This window comes from Bombus impatiens, unplaced genomic scaffold (genome assembly GCF_000188095.3).
Source record: "Bombus impatiens unplaced genomic scaffold, BIMP_2.2 scf_0872, whole genome shotgun sequence".
NCBI lineage: Eukaryota > Metazoa > Arthropoda > Insecta > Hymenoptera > Apidae > Bombus > Bombus impatiens.
The window spans coordinates 199189-221346 of NT_177291.1; the positions used below are offsets into that span (position 1 = coordinate 199189).

General features: G+C 40.8%; 1 protein-coding gene across 1 annotated transcript in view; it reads right to left on the bottom strand.

Annotated features, from left to right (window-relative positions):
• Positions 1 to 5333: 5333 nt before the first annotated feature.
• Positions 5334 to 22158, bottom strand: part of LOC100740353 (RNA-binding protein Musashi homolog Rbp6-like) — a 101760-nt gene continuing 84935 nt past the window's right edge. The window contains exons 5-6 of the mRNA XM_024370651.2: positions 19499 to 22158; positions 5334 to 10043 (exon numbers count right to left, since the gene is read on the bottom strand). Of these exons, the coding sequence (XP_024226419.1) occupies positions 22054 to 22158 (105 nt within the window). The 3' untranslated portion in view covers positions 5334 to 10043; positions 19499 to 22053. The remainder of the gene's footprint in view (positions 10044 to 19498) is intronic.

Genomic DNA, 22158 nt, shown 5'->3' on the forward strand with positions numbered 1-22158 from the left:
AATCATTGCATGAAAGACGAGAGTACACTTAGACTCTTGGTATGTTTTCTGCAGTTAATTTGTATACCTATATCGACGCCCACGATGACAATTTTTTCTCCTTCGTGATCTTACGTCAGAAGACGAGATTTGCGGTTTCTCCTATTCTTCACTTGTGACACCTTATCGTTAGACATACATTTGTGACGAAGCACGATTTATAAAAATCTTTACCAATGATCCGATCGAGCTATTTGCTAAAAGAAAATTTAATCCGATGACGGCCTAAACATAACGACCTTCGATTTTTAATTAAGCGAGCGCAAGTGTTAATCGAGGTAAAAGCGCAATTCGGACCATGAGATACGAGGCGACGTGTATCAGCTTGTTTATTTTTAAAAGATCGGTAGCGATGGCGGCACTAAACCGAAGATACGAGGTTGGTTCCTTTTTGCTCTTTTTCTTGCCAGCTATAAAAATTTCTGCAGGGTCAGATGTCGCCTGTATCTCAGAGATGGTCGTCGCATAGAGGTAATTCCGCGCACTTCTTTTCCCCCCTTTTTTCCATTCGTGGCCATCCTATCAACTCTTCTCGTACATTCATCGTCGTTCTTTCTCTAAATTATCGGCTGGAGACTCGGAAAAAGTTTGGTTGCTCGCAACGTTTCTTGGCACGTGGTTCCACGTAGCGCTAGAACAGAGGAAAAGTAACGAAGAGAAAGAACAGAGCAGCCGACCAAGCAACCTAAGGGCATCAAAGATTTAAGCTCCACATCTCTTTACCCCGTCACTCGTCTTTTGCGCTCGTACTCGTGTAGAGTGTCTCTTGCCTATCCTCCTCTTCACCCGCTCCCTGTCTCGACTCTACCGAACGAGTGAACTATTTATCAGTAGTCTGAAACAAGTTACTGCGAATGTGTATTTCGGTGGAGTAGCAGGGACACGTCTAGGTCTCACGTCCCCCTGTAAATGTTTGAAAAATTCCGAACAACCTAGCCAAGTTAAGAAGAAACAATTTCGTAATCGTGGAATGTCAAAAAAACGATATTAATGCGGATATCAGTTTTATTCGAGTTATATTTAGCGGAACATCGTCGATAGCAGAAATATCGCATCACGCGATCTTTTTGTATATCTTTTTGTGCCCGAGGTTGAATAACGATTCGAATTAAGCTATGTTTTCTTACAAACTTCGAAGTTTGTCCAACTCGTTACTCGTTACGAAATTACTTGTTAAGCCAAGTATGTGAATAGACTATTTTCTAGTCTGAAAGTGACAAAGAAGATAAACGTTCACGTGGAACGTGGTCCGATCGTTCAGGAATCACGATAAAATGGAATCTGCAACCGATGGTCTAGATCCGGCAACAAACGAACAATAAATCGCGAAGAGTGACTGTGCAAGGAAAGAGGTAGGAGGCTGGTTAACCACCCTTATGAATTGCTCCACTTCCCCCTTAAGCTAATATCGTTCCGCAAACGGAGACTACTTACGGCCACTGATCCGTTTAAGTAATGCAATTTTATGCCTAGCTAAAGTACCGATAAACCGGGACAAAAATAGCGACATCGATCGATCGATCGGTGATATCATCATTACTATTATCTCGACGCGGATGAATCGTTTGCCAACGCAGTTTTCGTTGCAAATATTCGTTTCCTTTTCAAAGTGTACGACTTCGAGAGGCAAGTTTCGTTGTGGGAAGCGCGTTGCCGTAATAAAAATTTCACTTACCTTTATCGCTGTAATTCAGTCAGTTACGACATCGAAACACAGTTTCCTCGGTAGTCGTGGTGGTAGTGATAGTTGCCCATATTTTCGGACGGAAGATAAATAAATAAAAAATCATTACCCACGCGATCGTAGGGGTCGCGTGACCGGGTTTCGTGACGCAGCTACTCCTCCCCTAACTGACGAACGAGAACAAAGAACAAAAGGAAAGGCTACCAACTAACAGCTACTCCGTCTTTCTTCTCTCTTTTTCTTCTTTTTTGTTTCTTTCCAAAGAGATGGCTCTTTTACACGTTTTCCGTCTGCTCGCTAATCTAGCTATGCCTTTATTCGTACTTTCTGTAGCGTCGTACGCGAGATATCGATTATGGTACGTGTCAATTACGCGAAATAAGACGCGAGACAACATGTTTCGTCCGTATAATAGATCCATTTTTTACTCGGCTGCAGGGTTAAAGGAGAGGAGAAAAGGAATGGGAATGGGAGAAGACACGATACATCGATGATAGGCACATCGCAAGCGTAGCACGAGGGATGCGTATAAATGTCCTTTGCTCCCTCGACTCGCATCCGTAGGGTGAAAATATGCCCGGTTGTCTTCTCATATCGCTCCGTTCCGTGTTGTTGCGATATCAATCGATGGAATAGGATATAAAAAGGGAAGATATAAAACGCGCGAGACGAACTTATGTTATCGAATAACGATGGGCATCATTTTCCCGCTGGGTACGCCTCGGGACTACTGATTCCGTGTGCAGCTGCTGTCGATTATTAGCTTTCTTTAAATCATTCCAAAAAATAGAATTTCTAGAAGAACCTGTAAGAGCTAAAAGCTTTTCTACGTTGTGTTTAAATATGGATAGGAAATATTATTTAATCGTTGCGCTGCAAGTTATTTCCAGGAATGATTTTAACGTTGACAGATGAAAGACAGAGTTCGATAGAATTTATTCGTCGAAGTGTTCCATTTTCGATGCAAAGCGAAACAAGATTTTACTCGTAACTTTTTAAATAACGAGATACTGATATTACCCTCGAAATGTCTCACGGAAAGTCGTAATAAAGAGGTAAAAGTCAGTCTGAAATGTAAATCACTTAAAGCAGGAAGGTTGAGCTAATTTTGGTAAAAAAAAAAAAAAAAAAAAAGAAAGAAAAATGATCAAAGTGGCGAAAATGAGAGGTACTTCAATTGGACAAATGAATTTCCCGCGGAAAGTGCATCGATCAAGCACCGCTGGATATTTCCTAATATCTCTGGAGGTAGGATCAACGACAAGGGCACGGAAAAATTTCCGGGCAGGCTTTTTCCCAGAGCGGTCGCAATTTAGCCGACAGGGGCGTACATAACGCGTACTCTTGGGGGTCCAAATATCGATTTCCTTTCTTCCCGGTTTCCTCTGCTTCCTTTGGACCTTCGATAAACCAACGACGTGCTCGGAAACCTCTCGTCGTGTCATTTGTTATTTCTATTTTTTTTTTCTTTTTTTCTTAAAAAGTATCGTCATATAATCTTACTTATTAATATGTACTTAATCGATGGGAATGTAGTATTTAAACATATAGATGTACATTGGTTGAATTCCATTGTATATACAATTAGAGTGATAATGGCGATAATTATGGTAATAATAATAATAATAATGGCGATGATATTATAATGTAGCAATATATGTAATAACAATGGTAGTGGCGGAAATAAATATAATAAGTATACAAATAAGTTCTACGCTTCAGAAATGAATAGTTGATAACGTTTTATTTCACTCTGTTGCTCGTTTCCAATTGTGTGTTCCTTCCATGGCAAATGGACAGGTCTTCCGCGTACTCTGATCTGCCCTTCCGCTTTCCTGTTTCATCTTCTTCGTTCTTTTCGTCCTCCTCTTCTTCTCAAAAAGGCGTGCCGTCCTACGGAAGTCGGCCAGTCCCTCTCTTTAATTCTTAACTCTCAAAATCCTACACTAGTCGCGATTTATTACGAACTTCTGTAGATTCCAATGTGACTAGAAACGACTAGATTCGAAAATCTGTTGGTTCGAACGACCCAACGATATCGACGAGAATGCATCTCATTATTCGTTGTTCTTACGTAAATTAAACAAATGTATAAATAATCATAAAGCATCATCCTTCGTGTAAAGTTCGCACAAAGTTTTCGTATCGCGTTTCCCTTTAGCATTCTTTCTCATTAGCAATCTACTTCCATAGATAGCATTCTTTTTTATATTATACATATATATATACAGGGTGGTTGGTAACTGGTGGTACGAGCGGAAAGGGGGTGATTCTACGCGAAAAAAGAAGTCGGAAATATAGAATAAAATTTTTTTTTTAATTTTCCTTTTCTTTCTTTTAATTTTTTTAAAAATCTACAGTGAGATCCGTTATAAAGAGACGTGATAAAGTGCACGCGTACCGAGCGAAAATTCAAAGTCGATTTTCTCGAAAACAAAGTCTCAAACGAAAAATTTTTATTCTATATTTTCGACTTCTTTTTTCTATAAGCGCTTTTGTATGCCAAACGAGTACAAAATCTGTACATATCGTCACTGTATTATCATATATATATATATATATATATATATATATATATATATATATATATATATATATATATATATATATATATATATATATATATATATATATATATATATATATATATATATATATATATATATATATATATATATATATATATATATATATATATATATATATATATATATATATATATATATATATATATATATATATATATATATATATATATATATATATATATATATATATATATATATATATATATATATATATATATATATATATATATATATATATATATATATATATATATATATATATATATATATATATATATATATATATATATATATATATATATATATATATATATATATATATATATATATATATATATATATATATATATATATATATATATATATATATATATATATATATATATATATATATATGATAATACAGTGACGATATGTACAGATTTTGTACTCGTTTGGCATACAAAAGCGCTTATATTCCTAGAGTTTCTACAGTCGTGCCTCTGTCAAACAGAACGATATTGGATAACGATACAAACGGTCGCGAGTTGTACGCATCGCTCGGTACAATCTTCAATCATCGACGATTCTTTCACGCTTATTCCGCATCGATTCCTTTACACTGTATCTTTGAACGTACCTTGAGGTAATTCGATGACTCGCTAATGCTACAACATCGTAACAAAATAAGTCTTGCGACGTTTAGTCGAGAAAGGTGGATCACAAGATTCTCGTATGAAAAAGAGACCGCCGCATCGTTCTTTCGATCGAATATATTCGTAGGATAGTATCTCTTTCCCTGAATCTTCCGTTTTCGTGGCACGAAAAGCCAATTTAGATAGAGGCCCTTTATTTTCCCTGTGTATCCTCGCGCGTCGCTTTCACCTTCCGTTTCTCTTCGCCTGCAAAATGTCGATTCGTTCGTTGCTAGGAGAATTGCGAGCCGTCAGCCCGACAACGTATTACAATTACAAAATTCATCAACGCGGTTTCGTTATCACATATAATACATGAACGAGTATCGTTTTGGAATGTCTGGTTTGTTCGGGACGAGAGCGTTGCATATTAATTCGTCGTATTCGCCGAACGGTTATCGATAGAAAATTTTGTTCAACGCCTTATACGCATTAACGCGTGCACTCGCTCTCGCCCCGGAATCATTGTAGACTGTCGTAAATGCAATATCAAAGCGGTGGATACTCGCATGGAATAGATCTCATTCTTTCGTAGAATTATTCGCTTTCTTTCTTTTTCCTCCAATTATAGTTCGAAATGGTTCGCTCCTCGTCAACTTTGTACCATCGGCGGAACAAAATCTTTTTTACTAATCGAATTAGGCCAGCCCTCGTTCGAATTAACCCGCGTCGTTGCTGTACTTTGGGCTATCGAGGGAAATTGAGCGCATCATCGAGTTCGATCTTGCTCGTCGAAGCAGCGAGCAAGCATTCGACCTTTCTTCACGGGTAAGATTCAATGTACACGCGTTTCTTTGGTCGCGAAAAATCCACAAGGAAGATCCACTCAGCTTCCATTAGCATATCGCATGCTAACTCGTGTTTTCGTTGGTGAACGCCACGCGATACGCTCGTTCTTGGAAATTCGTTGCAGAAACGGGATCGAACGCCTTTGCGGCGTTTCTCTCTCTTTCTCTTTTTTCTCTTTAATCCTACGGGTTTACCATCGTCCAGATTTTCGACGAAAATACCTAGTTTCTCTACCTAGATTCTAAACATTATCCATTACGTCAGCTGCAACTATGTCTAAAAGTGTGTAAATTGTTTCAAGTATTAAAGGGTGCTACTTTTCTACGATGCTGCAAGAAAATTGATCGTTCAAGGGTTTATCGTGGAAATTAAAACGAGTACGTTTTTCATCTTTCGTATGTTCATGGAGCGATTTTCGTGATTACAGATAGATTATTATTACGAAATATCATTTTTCTTAGGCACGTTCGAGAAAGAAAGGAACTTTGAATTTTCATTTGGATTTCGACGATGGCTCCATGCACACGCGTGTTGTCTCTCAAGATCTTTTCTAAACCGGGCCAATATACAGATAAGAAAAATTCTTCTAATCGATAACAAAGAATCGAACGCGTCGAGTTTTATTCGATCAGCGACGTGCACCTATCCGGTTACGATGAAACATTTACGGGACATTGGTTCGATTTTATTTAATCAATGATGAGTATGCTATGTAATTGGTAAACGGGGTCTCCCTGTTCGTTCGTTCGATGATCGAATAAAATAGACGATTACTCTAAGTTGAGTGTTTGCTTTTTTACAATAAAAGTCTCACTACTCTTGCACCAATCATCAAACAAGCCACGTAAAAAAAACTCTTCCTGTCGTCGGTCCAAGTAAAACCTAGTTTCCTCTATAATTGAACAAAGTAACAAACTACTCGTTTATATTTAAGAAACGTCGACACAGAAACAAGGAGGGTAAGACAAATATTTATAGAACCACATCATCCTACGCTTTCATTCAAACAATAATGATTGTTAAGGTTATATCACACACTCGTCGATACAGACTGTACTTAGCCTTTCCAGTTGAGTCGAAATGATATTTCGCAACACAGAGATATTTTCGAATTCGGCACGTCCGGCGAATAAACGTTTTTTTTCTCTCGCTAACTCTATTTTACACAAAATGATACCAGGGGGATAAAATTCACTGCCATTAAAATCCGTGTAAAAATAATCCCCCTTTATTGTCACTCACCTTCAGTTGCTTAAAATTCCCACGTTGCTCGAATCGGAAACAACCGTTCCAGAGTATCATCCGTTCTTTCACTAGATACTGTTTCATTACCAGCGGTCATTATATCTATTTATTTGATTATACTACTGTTTACCCCTATACGAATCGAAAGTCAATTTACACGCAGTTCTCATGCTCTGTTTAATTACGGTTCAGGTTGCGATCGTATCGTTCGGAAGAACTTCGACCAAGGAACGGGAAGAAACCATAATTCCTACGAATGTGCGCTACTGGCCGTTCGTCACGTTAAAAATTAAGGAAATTCAACAAGTGGAAATATTCTTTTCTTTGTTCTTTTTCCTCCTTTTCTTTCGAAACGGTAAAAAAAAAGACTCGAAAGAGACAGGGTATGGCGTTGGATTTCAGGAACAATAACGTATGAAAATACGGCCAGCGGCGCAAATAAGGGGCCAATTAACTACTACAAAGAGATACTAATATTTATAGTACGTGTATATATATATAATATGTACACACGCGGGCGCGTGATGCATCGAGATACCAATAACTGCGTAATAATCGTGACGCTTCATTTACGTTACCGGATAATAGCATATTTATGTATTACGAATGAAGTACGATTTGACAGAGTAGAGGAACGTGGAATACGACGGATATCGATCGATCGAGTTCCTACGCAAGCTTGTGTCTTTTCGTGTTATCTCGTTTGACCGTTATACGAACTTAACGCGGGCTTAAAGGAATCTGAATATTACGAAAATTGGAAATAAGCAGCGTCAGCCAAGTGTAATAACGTACACGTACTAAAGAAACAAAGGATTCAAAAACGTTCGAACTTCGATTCGATGTGGTTCTAAGAAAGTTCGTCGCGCGATGATTGGTATTGCTGCGTGCAAATTTCTGATCGGTTGGAAATTGAAAGTTTCGTCTCGTCATTACCAAAGGAATCGGTATTATCGCGTTGACTCGCCATCCCATCGATTGAAAACGATTCGATTAATTAAACTTTGACCGATAGTCTGTGCGCCAAGGGTCTGATCTCACTCTAGTCGAACGAATATTTCGGAGAGTCGATGGAAAGGGGTAAAATATCATTAAGCGGTATTAGCATGGAATAAGAGTGTTTTTAATGTTTTCAACAACAACAGGTACAGTAACCAGTTTACCTGCAGTAAATACGTTGATAATTATTCCTTCGATATCCCTTTCTCATTCACGTTCTTCTTTCGCTCGATCATCTTCCTCTCCCTCGCATTCGATAAACATACGCGAATACGCGCGCACACGCACACACACGCACAGAGTTTTTCCGCTACTTCGCTGTTGCTATGTCTCGCGTTCGACTACTACTTAATTAAACCTCACTTATTACTGTCTTTTTGTTGCTTACCCATTTAAATCGAGTAAGTAAATTACACGAGTTGACTACACATTGTGTTTTACTATTCGGCTGTCTAGCTAGCTGACACTATACTAATTGCGTTGTGGAGTTGGGTTGATCTACTGGCTACGATTTCATGATCTTTCCAATAAACGCGCCATTCATCCTATCGTACGCGATCGTTTCTACAGTGAGAGATCTATCGCGTGTTCTATACGATCCTGGCGATTTCTCTGTAAAAATCATACACGGTTGTCGCATCGAAAGTCACGGTAGTCGCGTAAGGACAAGTGAGCAAGCGCCCTAACGACGAACGAAACAGCTTGGGAAGCTAACGAATACGGAGGTCGTTATTGGAAAGTCAGTAAGATCGTTGCCCGCGGGAATGCTGCTTACGAGGTGAATGCTGCTTACGCTGTGTCGAAGCTTCGTCCTCGGAACACGGGAAGTACAGAAGAAACATCAATTCCAATTGTATACGATAGCAATCTTTGCTGCGAACAGTAAATTACTTAACTCTCGAGTCAATTGAAAGGAATAGAAGCGTTCGGTGCGCAACTTACGCGGCCAAATAACACTAATGTGACGTCAATGAAAATAAGAATGCTAATAGCAACGATTATAAACTAATGGCACGTTCGACGAAAGAATATATTCAATGCTACTTGACGTATGGTGATGACGACGACGATGACGACGACGACGATGATGATGATGATGATGATGATGATGGCGAAGAAGACGACGACGTGTGATGGTGATGATGGTGGTGGTAATACTTGTGTATGACTAACCATAATATCGATATTAAAATCACCTGTAACTGTCACGCGAGATATGTCGCTACACGCGTGGCTACATGCTAAATGGGAGGAAAAAGTCCCGTGTTCGGGGAGCCTGGTCGGCCGGGATAAATGTCCTGGAAGAACGTCTCTTTTCACTTGGTTGTAGATCTCGATCGACAAGGGCTCGCGTAAACGGGACTCCGTCCTTCCCGGTCTGTCGTAACTAGTCGACCCGGTTTAACGTTTATCCCGGTTTGTACTTTTTCAACACCCTCGAGACTGCAAAGTGTCCTCGTCCCATAATTGTCACGTATCGTTGAACGAACGAACGCTCGAGCGACCGCTCGAATCGGCGAGATCGAGATCCTTTCGTCGTTCTCTTCGCTATTTTTCCTAACTCTATTTTCGTCTTTGAGTTTCGGTTCGCATATACCGCTTGCTACCTCAGGTCGTCGATTCGAGTGGGACGTGCTCTCCGACTTTTCGTCGTTTTTACAATACACAGGTTAACTCGACGGGTCAGAGCATCTCGTGAAAACGATTCGTATGAAATGTACTCGCAAAACGTACACAAAGCTTGATCGTACGGGCTGAAATGCGATCGCGTAAATTCAAGCCGGTTGCATATACCATTGAAAGCTCATCTCTGAGTCTTTTAGCTGATTTCAGCTTACCTCTGTCGATGTACGCGTTGTTGAGGGAGCAAGAAAATTGAAACAATCTGTGTGCCGCGGTGAACGAAGGGGGAGTACGAGAATCTGATAAATACGCGTATCGAACGATTGGGAGCTCGACCGAACTAATTGGCATTTCCTTTTCCTCGACGCTTTTCCCCCGTTCCTTCTCTCTCTCTCTCTCCCTCTTTCTTCCTTCTCTTTCTTTACCAACAGTCGGGATATATTTCGATCAGGTTAAATAAAAAAATATGGGATATCGTATTCGACTTATCAATACCGAGCGTTAATAAAGTACAGGTGGCAAAACTTTAGGTAACAACAGCACTAGCCGAGGGAAACGAACGAACCTTGAAACGAATGACACACGCGATAATCATCAAGGCCCGTCCGTTTTCTTCTCCAGTCGAAACCTAAACTCTCCTCCTAAAAACTTTCTATCGATATCGTTTATCAAAACTCTGTACGTATGTACAAAACGTAACGCCGATCGCGACCGCCGTGGGATCGACGATCGTTCCTCGGATTCTAAGAGTCTCGTCCTTTTAAGATCGTCACTCAAAAATCGAGCTTGCGCATCGGCTGGACAAGAAAAACACGATCCCATTGGCGGGCCCCGTGATAGAAGAATAGTTTGTGCGACGATCGCGTTAACGTGGAAGAGTAGCAAAGGTGGAAAAGGAGACGTTATGCGTTTAGAAATGATTGCTGCGATACGACGCAGCGGAAGATAGAAGTGAGGTAGATGCCTGAAAAACTTGTATTAAAATTTCCGTGGGATTGAACGTTGGGCGTCTCCCGCGTCACAAACTATGCTTCTTTGGCGATCGATGATCGATCGACCGCTTTGACGACCGATTCAGGATTAATTATTTACAGACACAGGCCGTAGTCGGTCGATCTGGAGAGTAAACGTGATGTAGGTGGAAAACTCAGGGGAAGTAAGGTAAATTAGCACTGAAGTTCGTATCCATCGGATTCTCGATAATCGCTCGGTACGATTTCTATCGAATGACGAGAAAATTTTGTTACTAAACGACGTTGCGACGATCGATAGTTCGTTGTCCCTCGATATCGATTGGAGGATCTCCTCGTGTCGAGAGTTATGTCGAGAGTCGGCTCGATCGCCGATTTTTCTTTTTTTGTTTTTTTCTTGGTTACCTATACACATCCGTTAACATATACGCATATTTTTACATACATATACATATATATATAGAATTTATTTGTTTGTTAATTTATTCGTGTATGCATATGTGTATGTATGAATGTATGTATAATATATATATGTATATTTATATGTATATATGTACTGGAAGAACAAGACGCCGAACAAATTCGTCGGCCTGAAAGAAGCGCTACGTAAAACGCGTGGGTCCCATTTTGAAAGAGTGCCTTGAAAAACGAAGAAAAGGCCAGCCACGATGCACGACCTCGCGTTTTTCCTTTCTTTCGTTCACCAATTTTGCATTTTTTCACCAGTTAGATTGGCTGGACTTTCTTCGTTTCGAGCGTCCCTTTTTACACGCGGCAAGCTCTCCAAACGCGATAGGTTACGATGAGAATTTTGACGCAAGAAAAGTGTATTTATGAATCTCGATTGCCGCTAAACACGATGGAAAGCTTGACCGTAAAAGCCGACATTCGAGTGCACCACACCGTCATAAAAGCGATTCATTTCAACTTTGATCTTCGGATAATTTCTTTCTCACTCGCTCGCTCTCTTTCTTTCCTATCACACATTCTCTCTCGCTTTCCGATCGATGGAAACAACGATGGTAGCAGCGATGGTTTTTTGGTAGTGGATGGTAATGGTGGCAGTAGTGGTGAATCATTTTAGCGAGATCAACGATTGCAAAGTTACGTATACTTGTTCCTCTGTTTCTTTGCTTTCTCGAGTCACGCATGTGACTTTGGGTAAGGCCTCGCGCTTTGCCTCGATCCGGCACGACTGTCTCGTATCACCAAGCATTTCACTACCGAATTCTCGGAGACGTTCAATTGACTGACGTGTTTTTCTTCTTTTTCTTTTTTTTTCCTTTTCTTTTTCCGAAGGTTCAAGCGTTAGTAGCAAGTATCCAGTGAAAATCATGCGTGAATACGAGATAATCGTTCAGACACATGTTAGTTATGTACAAGTCGTTACACATGCACGACACACACCGTTACTGTAAACCTCGATACTGGCCATCGACGAATAGCTCTGACACTGGTACTTTCTTGTCATTGAATTGTCCACGCGGTAACGAATGGGATCGATCGTAAACGCGAGAAATTTTTCACCGGGAGACGATTGATTTTCGATACGAAAAACGGTTTTAAGAAAAAAGTTCCGAGAACGGTTGCGAAGGTGTTAACGTGAAGTGAGGTCGCGTTGATGCTTCGCGAGTTTCGTTAACAAGAAAACTTTGAAAAGACGCTGGTCATCGAACTCTCTGCTCAAATCCGACTGGCAAGATTGCGGATACGTTGCCGCGTGGAAAATTCCTCGACCATATGATACCTAGAACCATCGTTACTGGGATACGGTTGAATCTTTTCGATCATACGAACTGGATATTGATATATATATGTATATATATATATATATATATATATATATATGTATACTGGATATTGAATATATATATATATATATATATATATATATATATATATATATATATATATATATATATATATATATATATATATATATATATATATATATATATATATATATATATATATATATATATATATATATATATATATATATATATATATATATATATATATATATATATATATATATATATATATATATATATATATATATATATATATATATATATATATATATATATATATATATATATATATATATATATATATATATATATATATATATATATATATATATATATATATATATATATATATATATATATATATATATATATATATATATATATATATATATATATATATATATATATATATATATATATATATATATATATATATATATATATATATATATATATGTATACTGGATATTGATATATATATATATATATATATATATATATCCAGTCTAAATAAGGTCTAAATAGAGAGAGAGAGAGAGAGAGAGAGAGAGAGAGAGAGAAAAGAAGGGCCTAATTATTATGTTTTGAAACGGAAGTCAACCGTTCGCGGTAACGAGGCTCTGGAATCAGTTACAAAAGGAAACGTTTCAATTGTGCATATCTTATCTACTTCTACGTTACCGACGATATTCAACTCTACTAGTAACTACAAACATTTATCATATATTACAATGCGTATGGGTAGAAGGTGGTATCGTTCCTGGGCTCATCACAAGCCACAGGGAGATTCGTTATCGACAATAAATAATGCGCGCAACTAATACGCCTCTAAACCTCGCAACGTCTACACTCGCTATGCGAAATATCTACTTTTAAGATAAGGTCAAATAATGCAAATTTGTAATAATACGTGTAATGCGTCCATATGCGTCCATCTGCGCTGGCTGAGTCGAAAATCTTGGTACAACCGAGAGTAGTTTGCTGTCCTTCCGTTCGAAGAACGAGAAATGAATATATATGGAATATATATGTATATATTATATATATATTATATATCTACATAATATATGGAAAGTAGTTTTCCTTTGGAAAGAGAAGCGTATATTGTCGTTTCTTTGTTTTTCTCAGCGTACTATGATTCCCGAATCAGTCTGTATACATATATACATGAAAAATAGTAAAGGTAAAAAGGGGATGAAGAAAAGTAGTCTTACCTGATTCTCAGCCGTCGTAGTCGCCAAATCGTGGATCTGAATCAGTGGAAGCGTCTCAGTTTCTCGCGTTCTCTCTATCGATCGACACTCAATTCTACTGCCTATGGGAATTAATATGCGTCTAAATCGTTCCTGCTTCTCTTCTCTTCGACTCTCTTTTTTTGTGCAACATATGTTTCTCTTTTCTTTTTTGTTTTCCGTTTCTATCGTTCTGTATTTTCTTTCTTAATCTCGCGTTCATTTCTTTGTCGTTCGAATTTCACGGAGGGGGAACGATCGGTGAGGGGGCTCAAGATAGAGATCGGATTAAGGCACTCGGGTCTCTGTTGAATCGATAATCTTGTGAAACGAGGGGAAGCGGTAGCCGATTGCACGGAGAAAGTGCAATCTGTTGCGCGAGAACTGCGCCAGTTCTATTCGTTTTCTTTTACTTCTTTCTCTCCTCTTTTTCCTCTTTCTTTTTTTTTCTTTTTCATAGACGTTCTAAGTCGAAGACGCGGATCCACGAACAACTGGTCCCGGCGGCACGTCGAAGATCCATGATCGAGGATCGATACTCGCGGGAAGATACAGCAGAATCGAATTAGTTGATAAATTGTAAAATGATATGTTGCGCGAGTCGATATGTATTTAAGCTGTGTGGCCGACGCAGCTGAAAAACTGGTAGCGAGCGCTCGGATATACGGAACGCTCGACTCTCGAGGAATACGTTCAAACGTCTACCAAATTGGTCCGTTAAGTACGACGACGAACTCGCGATATTTTGGCTTTCCGCTGCTCGACACTCCCTATTTCTTCGCCCTCCTCTCGCCCTCTTGCTCGAGGGGTATCACACGTGAGGAATCACAGCGCGGCGTATAGGTATAAAACGAACTACGCTCTAAAGGTTCGTATTAAACTAATACTCGACGACGATATGTACACACCGATCCCAGCCTCGAAAAGGATCGGGGATCTTTTCATCTAAGACAGCTTCGAAGGCAAGATTTTCGCGCGTCTTACCGCGGAGAATTTTTTCGGGCAGACCCGTCCGAACTCGCGTTCGTTCATCCGTGTGAAACGATCAAAATCGGAAGAGGTTCTTTCTCCGTGCTCCGGGTACCAGGTGTATTCGTACGCTCGGGCGAACTTTCAGTCCACCATCGATGCTCCCGATGTCGTTCGCGAGTTCCTCTTCCTTTTCCGCTTCTATCGACCTTGACATATCGAGCTTCGTTAAATCGTACAAGCGTAACCGTCAGTGATTCGTGGATTACAGACTTCGCTCGAGCGTACGAATCGAAAGGGACAGGATTGGAAGACGGTCACTTTTTCCGAAATCGGCGACGAAACGAAACCAATTTGCTCGCGATTAACCCTTTGCGCACGGCCCACTTGTTCGACAGAATGATCGACAAAACTCACTCCTCGATATCCGTAGCTAGAGATCAACGCAGTTTTGTGTGGAGACTCGATCGAGAAGATCCCTCTACCAAGTGCAAAGGGTTAAAAGGGGTTGACGCGCGGTTAAGCCGCTCCTCCGCGTTCTCGTTGGCAATGAGAAATCACGGGAGGTAAAACGGGATCGAATGGAGAAACGAGTAGTGCGGGCGATCCCTTCGCCGCGAGAACCGCCGAGGAATCGTCTGGGGCGAGATGGGCCCGCTGGAGATTTGACAAAAAAAAACTGTGTACATATCGAATTTATTAAACTTTACTCTTACTTGTTGGTTAGAGTGCGCCAGGAGTGGTCTAACTAAGATGCATGCGCTACAACACATCCGCTGGCTATCTTAAACCGCTTAAGAAGCAACATGGAGCGACAGAAAAAGGAAAGTAACTTTCAAAATTCTATTCGTCTACGCGTAATGCGTAATGCGTACGCGTGACGTATACCGGAGGAGGGCACGCCGCTCTTCGGTTCAACGGAAACTGCTCGTTCTTTTTATTTCACTCTTTCCGCGAAAGCGAATCTTTCAAGTGACGATTCGTTTCCATACAAACGGAAATTATTCGTTCGTTGGGATTTTTCGGGGATATCGTGCAAGGTATTTTGTCGCGATTTTCACGCGTGTCGGTCACGTTTTTGTGACGTTTCGCAAAATGTCCAAGCGAGGTCGCGGCGATTCGCGAGCACCCGAGAAATAGGAGTAGCCGAGGGTAGAGGGTTGGATGCGCGGTACAAGGTGAATCGGAGTTGCGAACAAACGCGGCGAATGCAAAGGGCACGCAACGCTCGTGTTCCGACCAACCAGAGAGCGGCGCGAAACGAATGCCTACCGGGGTTAACGAGGCTAATTACGGCTTAATATTAATTAGCCAATTAGCGATGCGCCCGCGGTACTGTGCCTCCGGCACCGACGGTTGCGCCAGCCTTCGACGCCACCGACCGAACGGCGAATAAAAAAAAAAAATAAAAGAAAAAAGGAAAGAAATCTATGAATCTTCTACTAAAAAAATAAAAGAAGAAAGGGGGAAAAATACAAAAAAGAAATTGATGAGAGAGAGAGCCATCATGGATGGCGGTAAATACTGACAGGTACGCTAATTCGAAGTTTAAGTGAGTTATAGAAGAGACAGAAACAATACATACGTGAGTCAGTGAGTCAAGTATTACACAACATGAAAAAACAAGGAAAATAAAAAAAAAACAGTTACTTCTGGCGAAAGTAAGAGAAACGATATAGTTAGCCGCGATGTACAAATACGATCGTAAAAGGGGTTTCTATTACGAAAGAAGGAGGAACAACGAAGAGGGGAAAAAAAGGTTGTCGTACACACAATACAGGTTAGCTACAAGTTTGAAACGAACTACTTTATTGGCAACTCATCTAGGCATGGAACTAAACTAATTATCCGTCGTTCTTCGCGTTCGCCGCCCTGCGTACTCTTGCTGTGTATCGTGCCGTGTCTCGATCCTTCCGCGGTTCGGAATCGTCCATGTATCGTACCGCGCGTTTTTATCGTCCCTTTTCTATCACGGGCATCGCTCGTTCAACGGATCCGCGTTTATGGCACAACAAAGTAGCGAAACCAAATTAAGATAACAACTATAGTAATGATTGGAAGAAGGAAAAAGAAAAAGAACTAAGAATGACAATGGAAAGAAAAAGTACGAACACAAAAGGTAAAACTGAAGAGGGAAAGAAAGAAGACGAAGATCGACAATGAGATTTCTCGAGCGTTCGTTTAAATACGCTCGTCCGTCTTCTCATCGCGATTACCAATGTATTTCCAATTCTTTCGAGTTTCCCTTAAAATACGTTGGAAACTCGCGATTCATCGGTAATTAAGATTACGATGGAAAGCAGAAAAATAGAAAAACAACGATCGATGACTATAACAACGATACGCAACAGCAACCATGATCGCAGTCGTACTTGCAGGGGTGACGATACCGGCGGTAAAAATAATCAACGATGATAACCGATAATAATAATGATAAAGTGTGGTGATAATAGTAGTAGTAGTAACGATGATGATGACAATATTAATAGTAATAATAGAGCGATAATGACAGTAAATAGTAATAAGGATAGAACGAGGTATACGGAATATCGGATAGCCATAAACGGAGAATTGTGTAGGGTGTGGGTGGACTCGTCTAATCGAGTCGAGAGACACGTCTGATACGTGCCTCGGCGAGGGTGAATTATTTCTTTTTGTCTTCGTCTCTTTTCATCCGATCCCTCTTTCTCGCTCCGTTGTCCGCCTTGGTCGTTTGGCCGAGGAAAAAACGGTATTTATCCCAAGGCTCTTTCCCTCCCTTTTATTTTTCGAGGAACGCTGCTTTGGCGTGAAAGAACAGCAGCAGCGGTAGGGGAGTTTAAGAAAAAGTTGCGGTATTATTACAGAAACGATGGATCTCCGTTAAGAGACTCGGATTCTCTGAAAAAGTTCTTTTAATCCTCTACTCACTGCTGCTCCGTCGATAAACGATCAAGTATTTCGTTCGTCATTTGAAAATTTGAGTATCGGAGGAATTATATCGGATAATTGAAAGTTTTAAACGATTAAAAGTGATGGGTTTTGGAAGGTGGGCATTTTAATTTCCGTGTAAAGGGTATGCCAGCCATATACAAGATACATATACCAGGAAAAGAAAAGAAAAATAGAAACGATCGAATATTTGAAGTATCAGAGCATGGCTGACGTGGCAGACATTCGATCGATAATATTTTGTGCGAATGTACATTCAAATTGATAACATTGTAATTAAAGGAAGAAAAAGTAAAACGTACCGCGTACGCGTACAAACATTCATCGAGAAAATATTAAAAAAAAAAATAGAAATAATTTCAAAGATAAACAAGAGAAAAGGGAAAAGGAAAGATCGATCGAATGATCGTTCCGATGAGACACGGTCGCGATGAAACGTCTGCAAGGAAGCAGAGCAGCGAGTTATACTATTCTTAAAACACGTATAATACAATGAAACGACGAGGGCGGTGAAGGAACAACGGGATTCGGATCTAAGATATTTCAACCAGCATGCTTCACCTACTGATCATTCTCAACTAATGGATGGTTAGCGATCATTAAAATACTAACTACGCTAAGAATTACTCTCGACATTCGCAATAAGTACATTAACGTGTGTACGTGTGTTTTATGTATGAGCATGTGCGTGTAGCGTATAAAATACATAATCACCGGCATATGTATGAGAAGGGATTTCTTTTCGGAAGGTTTTCAGGTAAAAAGAAAAGAAGGAAAACGTTCGTAGAGGAGGAACAGGTTAATCGTCGTCGATGATGTTTTCTTGTCGATTGCAAATGACGAGAAGGTTCTGTTCCGTCGACGAGGAAATCGATCGGTCGGATCGAGTGCCCCCGCGTTTCTTCCTCGTCGGAACGCGTCCTTCCGTTCTCGCGTCAAACGATTGACGTATTTCACGCGAGACCGTGGAAGCGCTCTCTTCCTTCCTTTCGACCGACATTTCGGAATATACGATCAATTTCCCTGAAAGGGAAAGAGGGAAAGGACAAAATAGAAAGAGGAGCAATTTTTTTTTAGAAACAAAGAAAGAAACAAATAAGCGGGACGCGATGGAACGAAGAAGGTGCATGGTAAGAAGAAAAGGAAAAGTGGAAGCTGCAGGGGTATAGGGTACACCGATATCGGGTTGTCTTCGAGGTCAGTTTTAAGTACGCACCCATGTTCTATCTCGAAACTGCGTACCATCTCGAAGTACGCAGACCGTGGAAAATAGAATTCGGTTGCACCGTGGTCTCTAGTCAAATCATCGCCTCTTGCTTGCTTTTTTTCGCTAGATTACGCGCACGCGTGCACGCGTACCTGTTTCCGCGATTTCTCGTATTAAGGCGTGCTTCGTTATCTCACTCTCTCTCTTCCATACATTCGCTAACTCTTTTACTTCCTCACACTCTCACGCGTGCTCACTCTCCCACTCTCTCTTTCAAATTTTTTTTTTTGTTTCTTATTCATCTAAGTACCATCTTATAAGTCATAAATATCACTCGCGAGCTTTGTCGTCGTTAATATTACGGTACATATTAAGTATATGTTTAAAGTATATATCACTAAAGAATATTACTTGTCGTTTGAAAGAGGATTCTTTCTTCGAACTTCTCCCGCTCCGCTATAACACGTTTTCGCCGCGTCGTTTTCTTTCTTTTTTTTCTTTTTCTCTGTTCGCCGGAGCGGCGAATCTCTTTCCTTTAAATATCTCTTTACGCGTACAGATTATCGTCTTCCTTTTTTTTTTCTTTTTTTCTTTTTCTCACTCGATTCGTGTCGTCACGCTTATCGTATCTCGTTAAACTTAAATAATACACAGCTTACAGTTTCAGTAGATCGCTTATTGCTCGAAGTTTCTCACATTTGTTTCGCGGCATCGCGTTCCTCTCGCCGACGACCACTCTCTCTCTCTCGTCGTTTGCTAGCGGCAAATCGCGGCGCCTGCATGCGCGGGACCGTTTCGTTCGACCATCTTCCGCCCAATCGTTCGCGAATTAGAACGGTATCATAAATAAATAGAAGAATCGCAGATTGCGATCGTTAATTTAAGTCTTGCGGAAACTCGTCTGTTCTTTTGTCCGCTCGGTCGATCCTTCGCGCTCCTGCATCGACGATATCCACTCGACGCAATATTCTTAACACTACGGCAACCGGATGATGCCACGTGAGAATTAAGCATTGACGTATCTCTACCATTATTTAGAGGTTCGAGAAAAATCAACTATCTCAGTTTACTACATATTCCTATAAATGTGACAAAAATCATGTTCTATCAATTGTCGAGGAAAATGGTCGTTCGTGATAGCGTGGATAGAAAAAGGAAAGAAAGGCGGAAGAGCAAAGGGAGAATGAGGTGAAAGGGAAAAGAAATAAATTTTCACGAGCGAAAAAGAGTTGGTCGAAGAGCGAAGGATCGATGACGAAGAGACGCGAGACGAATACACCGATGGAAAGGCGCGAGTCGATCGAAAGCGGCGAAAGATCGAGCCGCGGATGCAGTCGCCTCGATCGATCCCTGGTCGCGAAAACGAGAACAGCGTGACGCCTACGGATAGGTATAAATTAAGTATCGACTCGTTTTGTTTCGAACTCCTTAAAATTCTAGTCTTAATCTGCTTGAAACTTACAACTAGGATCGCTTAATTAACGCTGAGCTAATCTCAATCTTGGGTTCCTGTTATCTTGGCCGCGTTGCTCGCGACTCTAGTACACCTAGAAACGAGTATCCCTCAGAAATGTGTTTTCTTTTCTCTTTTCTCCTTCCCTTTCTCTGTATATCGCGGTTGAATCGCGGACTGCTCGTGCTACTCGCGCGATGGAGAAATATTGTCTTCCGTTACTCGAAGAAAAATATATGTATACCTATGCGCTATCTTATTTAAACGCGTCCCGTGTAACGCCTGTTTCGCACGCCTGCTTTTTCTCTCTACGTGTACGCGTGGTTGACCGTGCGCGTTTGCGACCGTGTGACCGAACGCGCGAACAGTCGTTCACCGAACGAAAGCGCGCAGTAACTAAAACGGAGACAAAACAAGAGGAAAAAAGAGGAAAAAGGGGAAGAGAAAAGTTAGCCGAGATCGCGACGAAAGCTGACAAACGGATGGCCGAAGAGAGAAATAGACAGACGAACAGCTAGAACGTTTCCACATATGCTTCGTTTGGCACTTTGACCGAGGCGGAGGAGTATGTCGCGCGACAAACAGGAGAACTGCCTCGTTCTCTGGAGCGGAAGAAAGGGGTGTCGCGGACCGCGATCGTGTCGCTCTTTACAACGTGGAGCGTCCCTTTTCCACGTGCTTTCGTTCGGGTTTGCCAACAACGTCGCCCCGCGATTTTTTTGTAAATCGACAAAATAGGATATAGAATGGAGTCGACGAAAGAAACGTCGAAAAGAAAAGCAAAGCGAACGAATCCAGTGAGTAATCGGGCTCGCGAGGTCGTTCGTTCACGGTGTAACACATCCAAATGTTTTGTCCTCTTTCTCTCTGTTTTTCATTCTACCTCCCCTGTTTTATTGCTTCGTGGTCGAGATCCTTGAGAATGGAACGGTCGCGAAACGACCGCCGATATCGTTTAAATAATTAAGTAATTAATTAGCATACGAGCAAGCGCGGTTGAACAACGTCGCGCGTATTCTGCCAGGGACCGTGCTAATCTAACTAGGAACCGAATGTGTGGCGAGAATATCGTGGAACGCGTGAAACAATTACGATGGACGAATTCAAAGAAATTGAAAATGAAGGAAATAGGAAAGGAAAAGAAAAATATATACGAAAATTCGCGAACGAAGGATGCAAGGTTACCGCAACAAAATATACGATGCGATCGAATTACGCGCGACTTGTTTCTCTTTTACATATGCACACATACATACAATTGTTCTGCCTCTCGTCCTCGCTGCCTTTCACACTCTCTCGCTAATAAATTAATCGGCAAGCGATAACGACGAGTAGTAAACGCAAGAAGAATAATTTCGGTTTTCGGGCTGGGAAATCCTCATGCCCTGGTCGAGGACACCACCTCGGACTCTGCGACGCTTTCGAGTTTATGTCCGTATCCGCTCTCTTCTCGTTTCTTTTTCTCGCACCGCTTTTCACGACTCATCCTTCTCAACGTATAAATTCTCAGTATATTTAACACGTAATGCAAATACGTGACAAAAGCAAAAAGAAATGTAGAACCGGTAACCGATTACACAAAGGACAGCAGACATTTTTATCCATTTAACGGGAAGACGATGGCGAATGTTTTCGCGCTGACTCAAACGCGAAACATTTTTCAAAGTGGCAGCTAGATAAGTATAGAATCGGCGAGGAAGAGGAAAAGAAACCGAGAATCGTCCGAAGGAACGAAGACACCCGCGTCGCGAGAAAGAGTCAGCGGAGACTCGGTCGGCGCAAGATTTCCGATCGCAGAGCCGACGTTGGGTGAAAGGCGACCGAAGCAACGGCATTTAAACGTACATGCCCATTCCATACATGGAACCCCAGTCGACGCCCTGGAAGCTGGACATGTCGACGTTGGTGAGCGAGTATCCCTGGTAGGGGTTGGCGGGCGC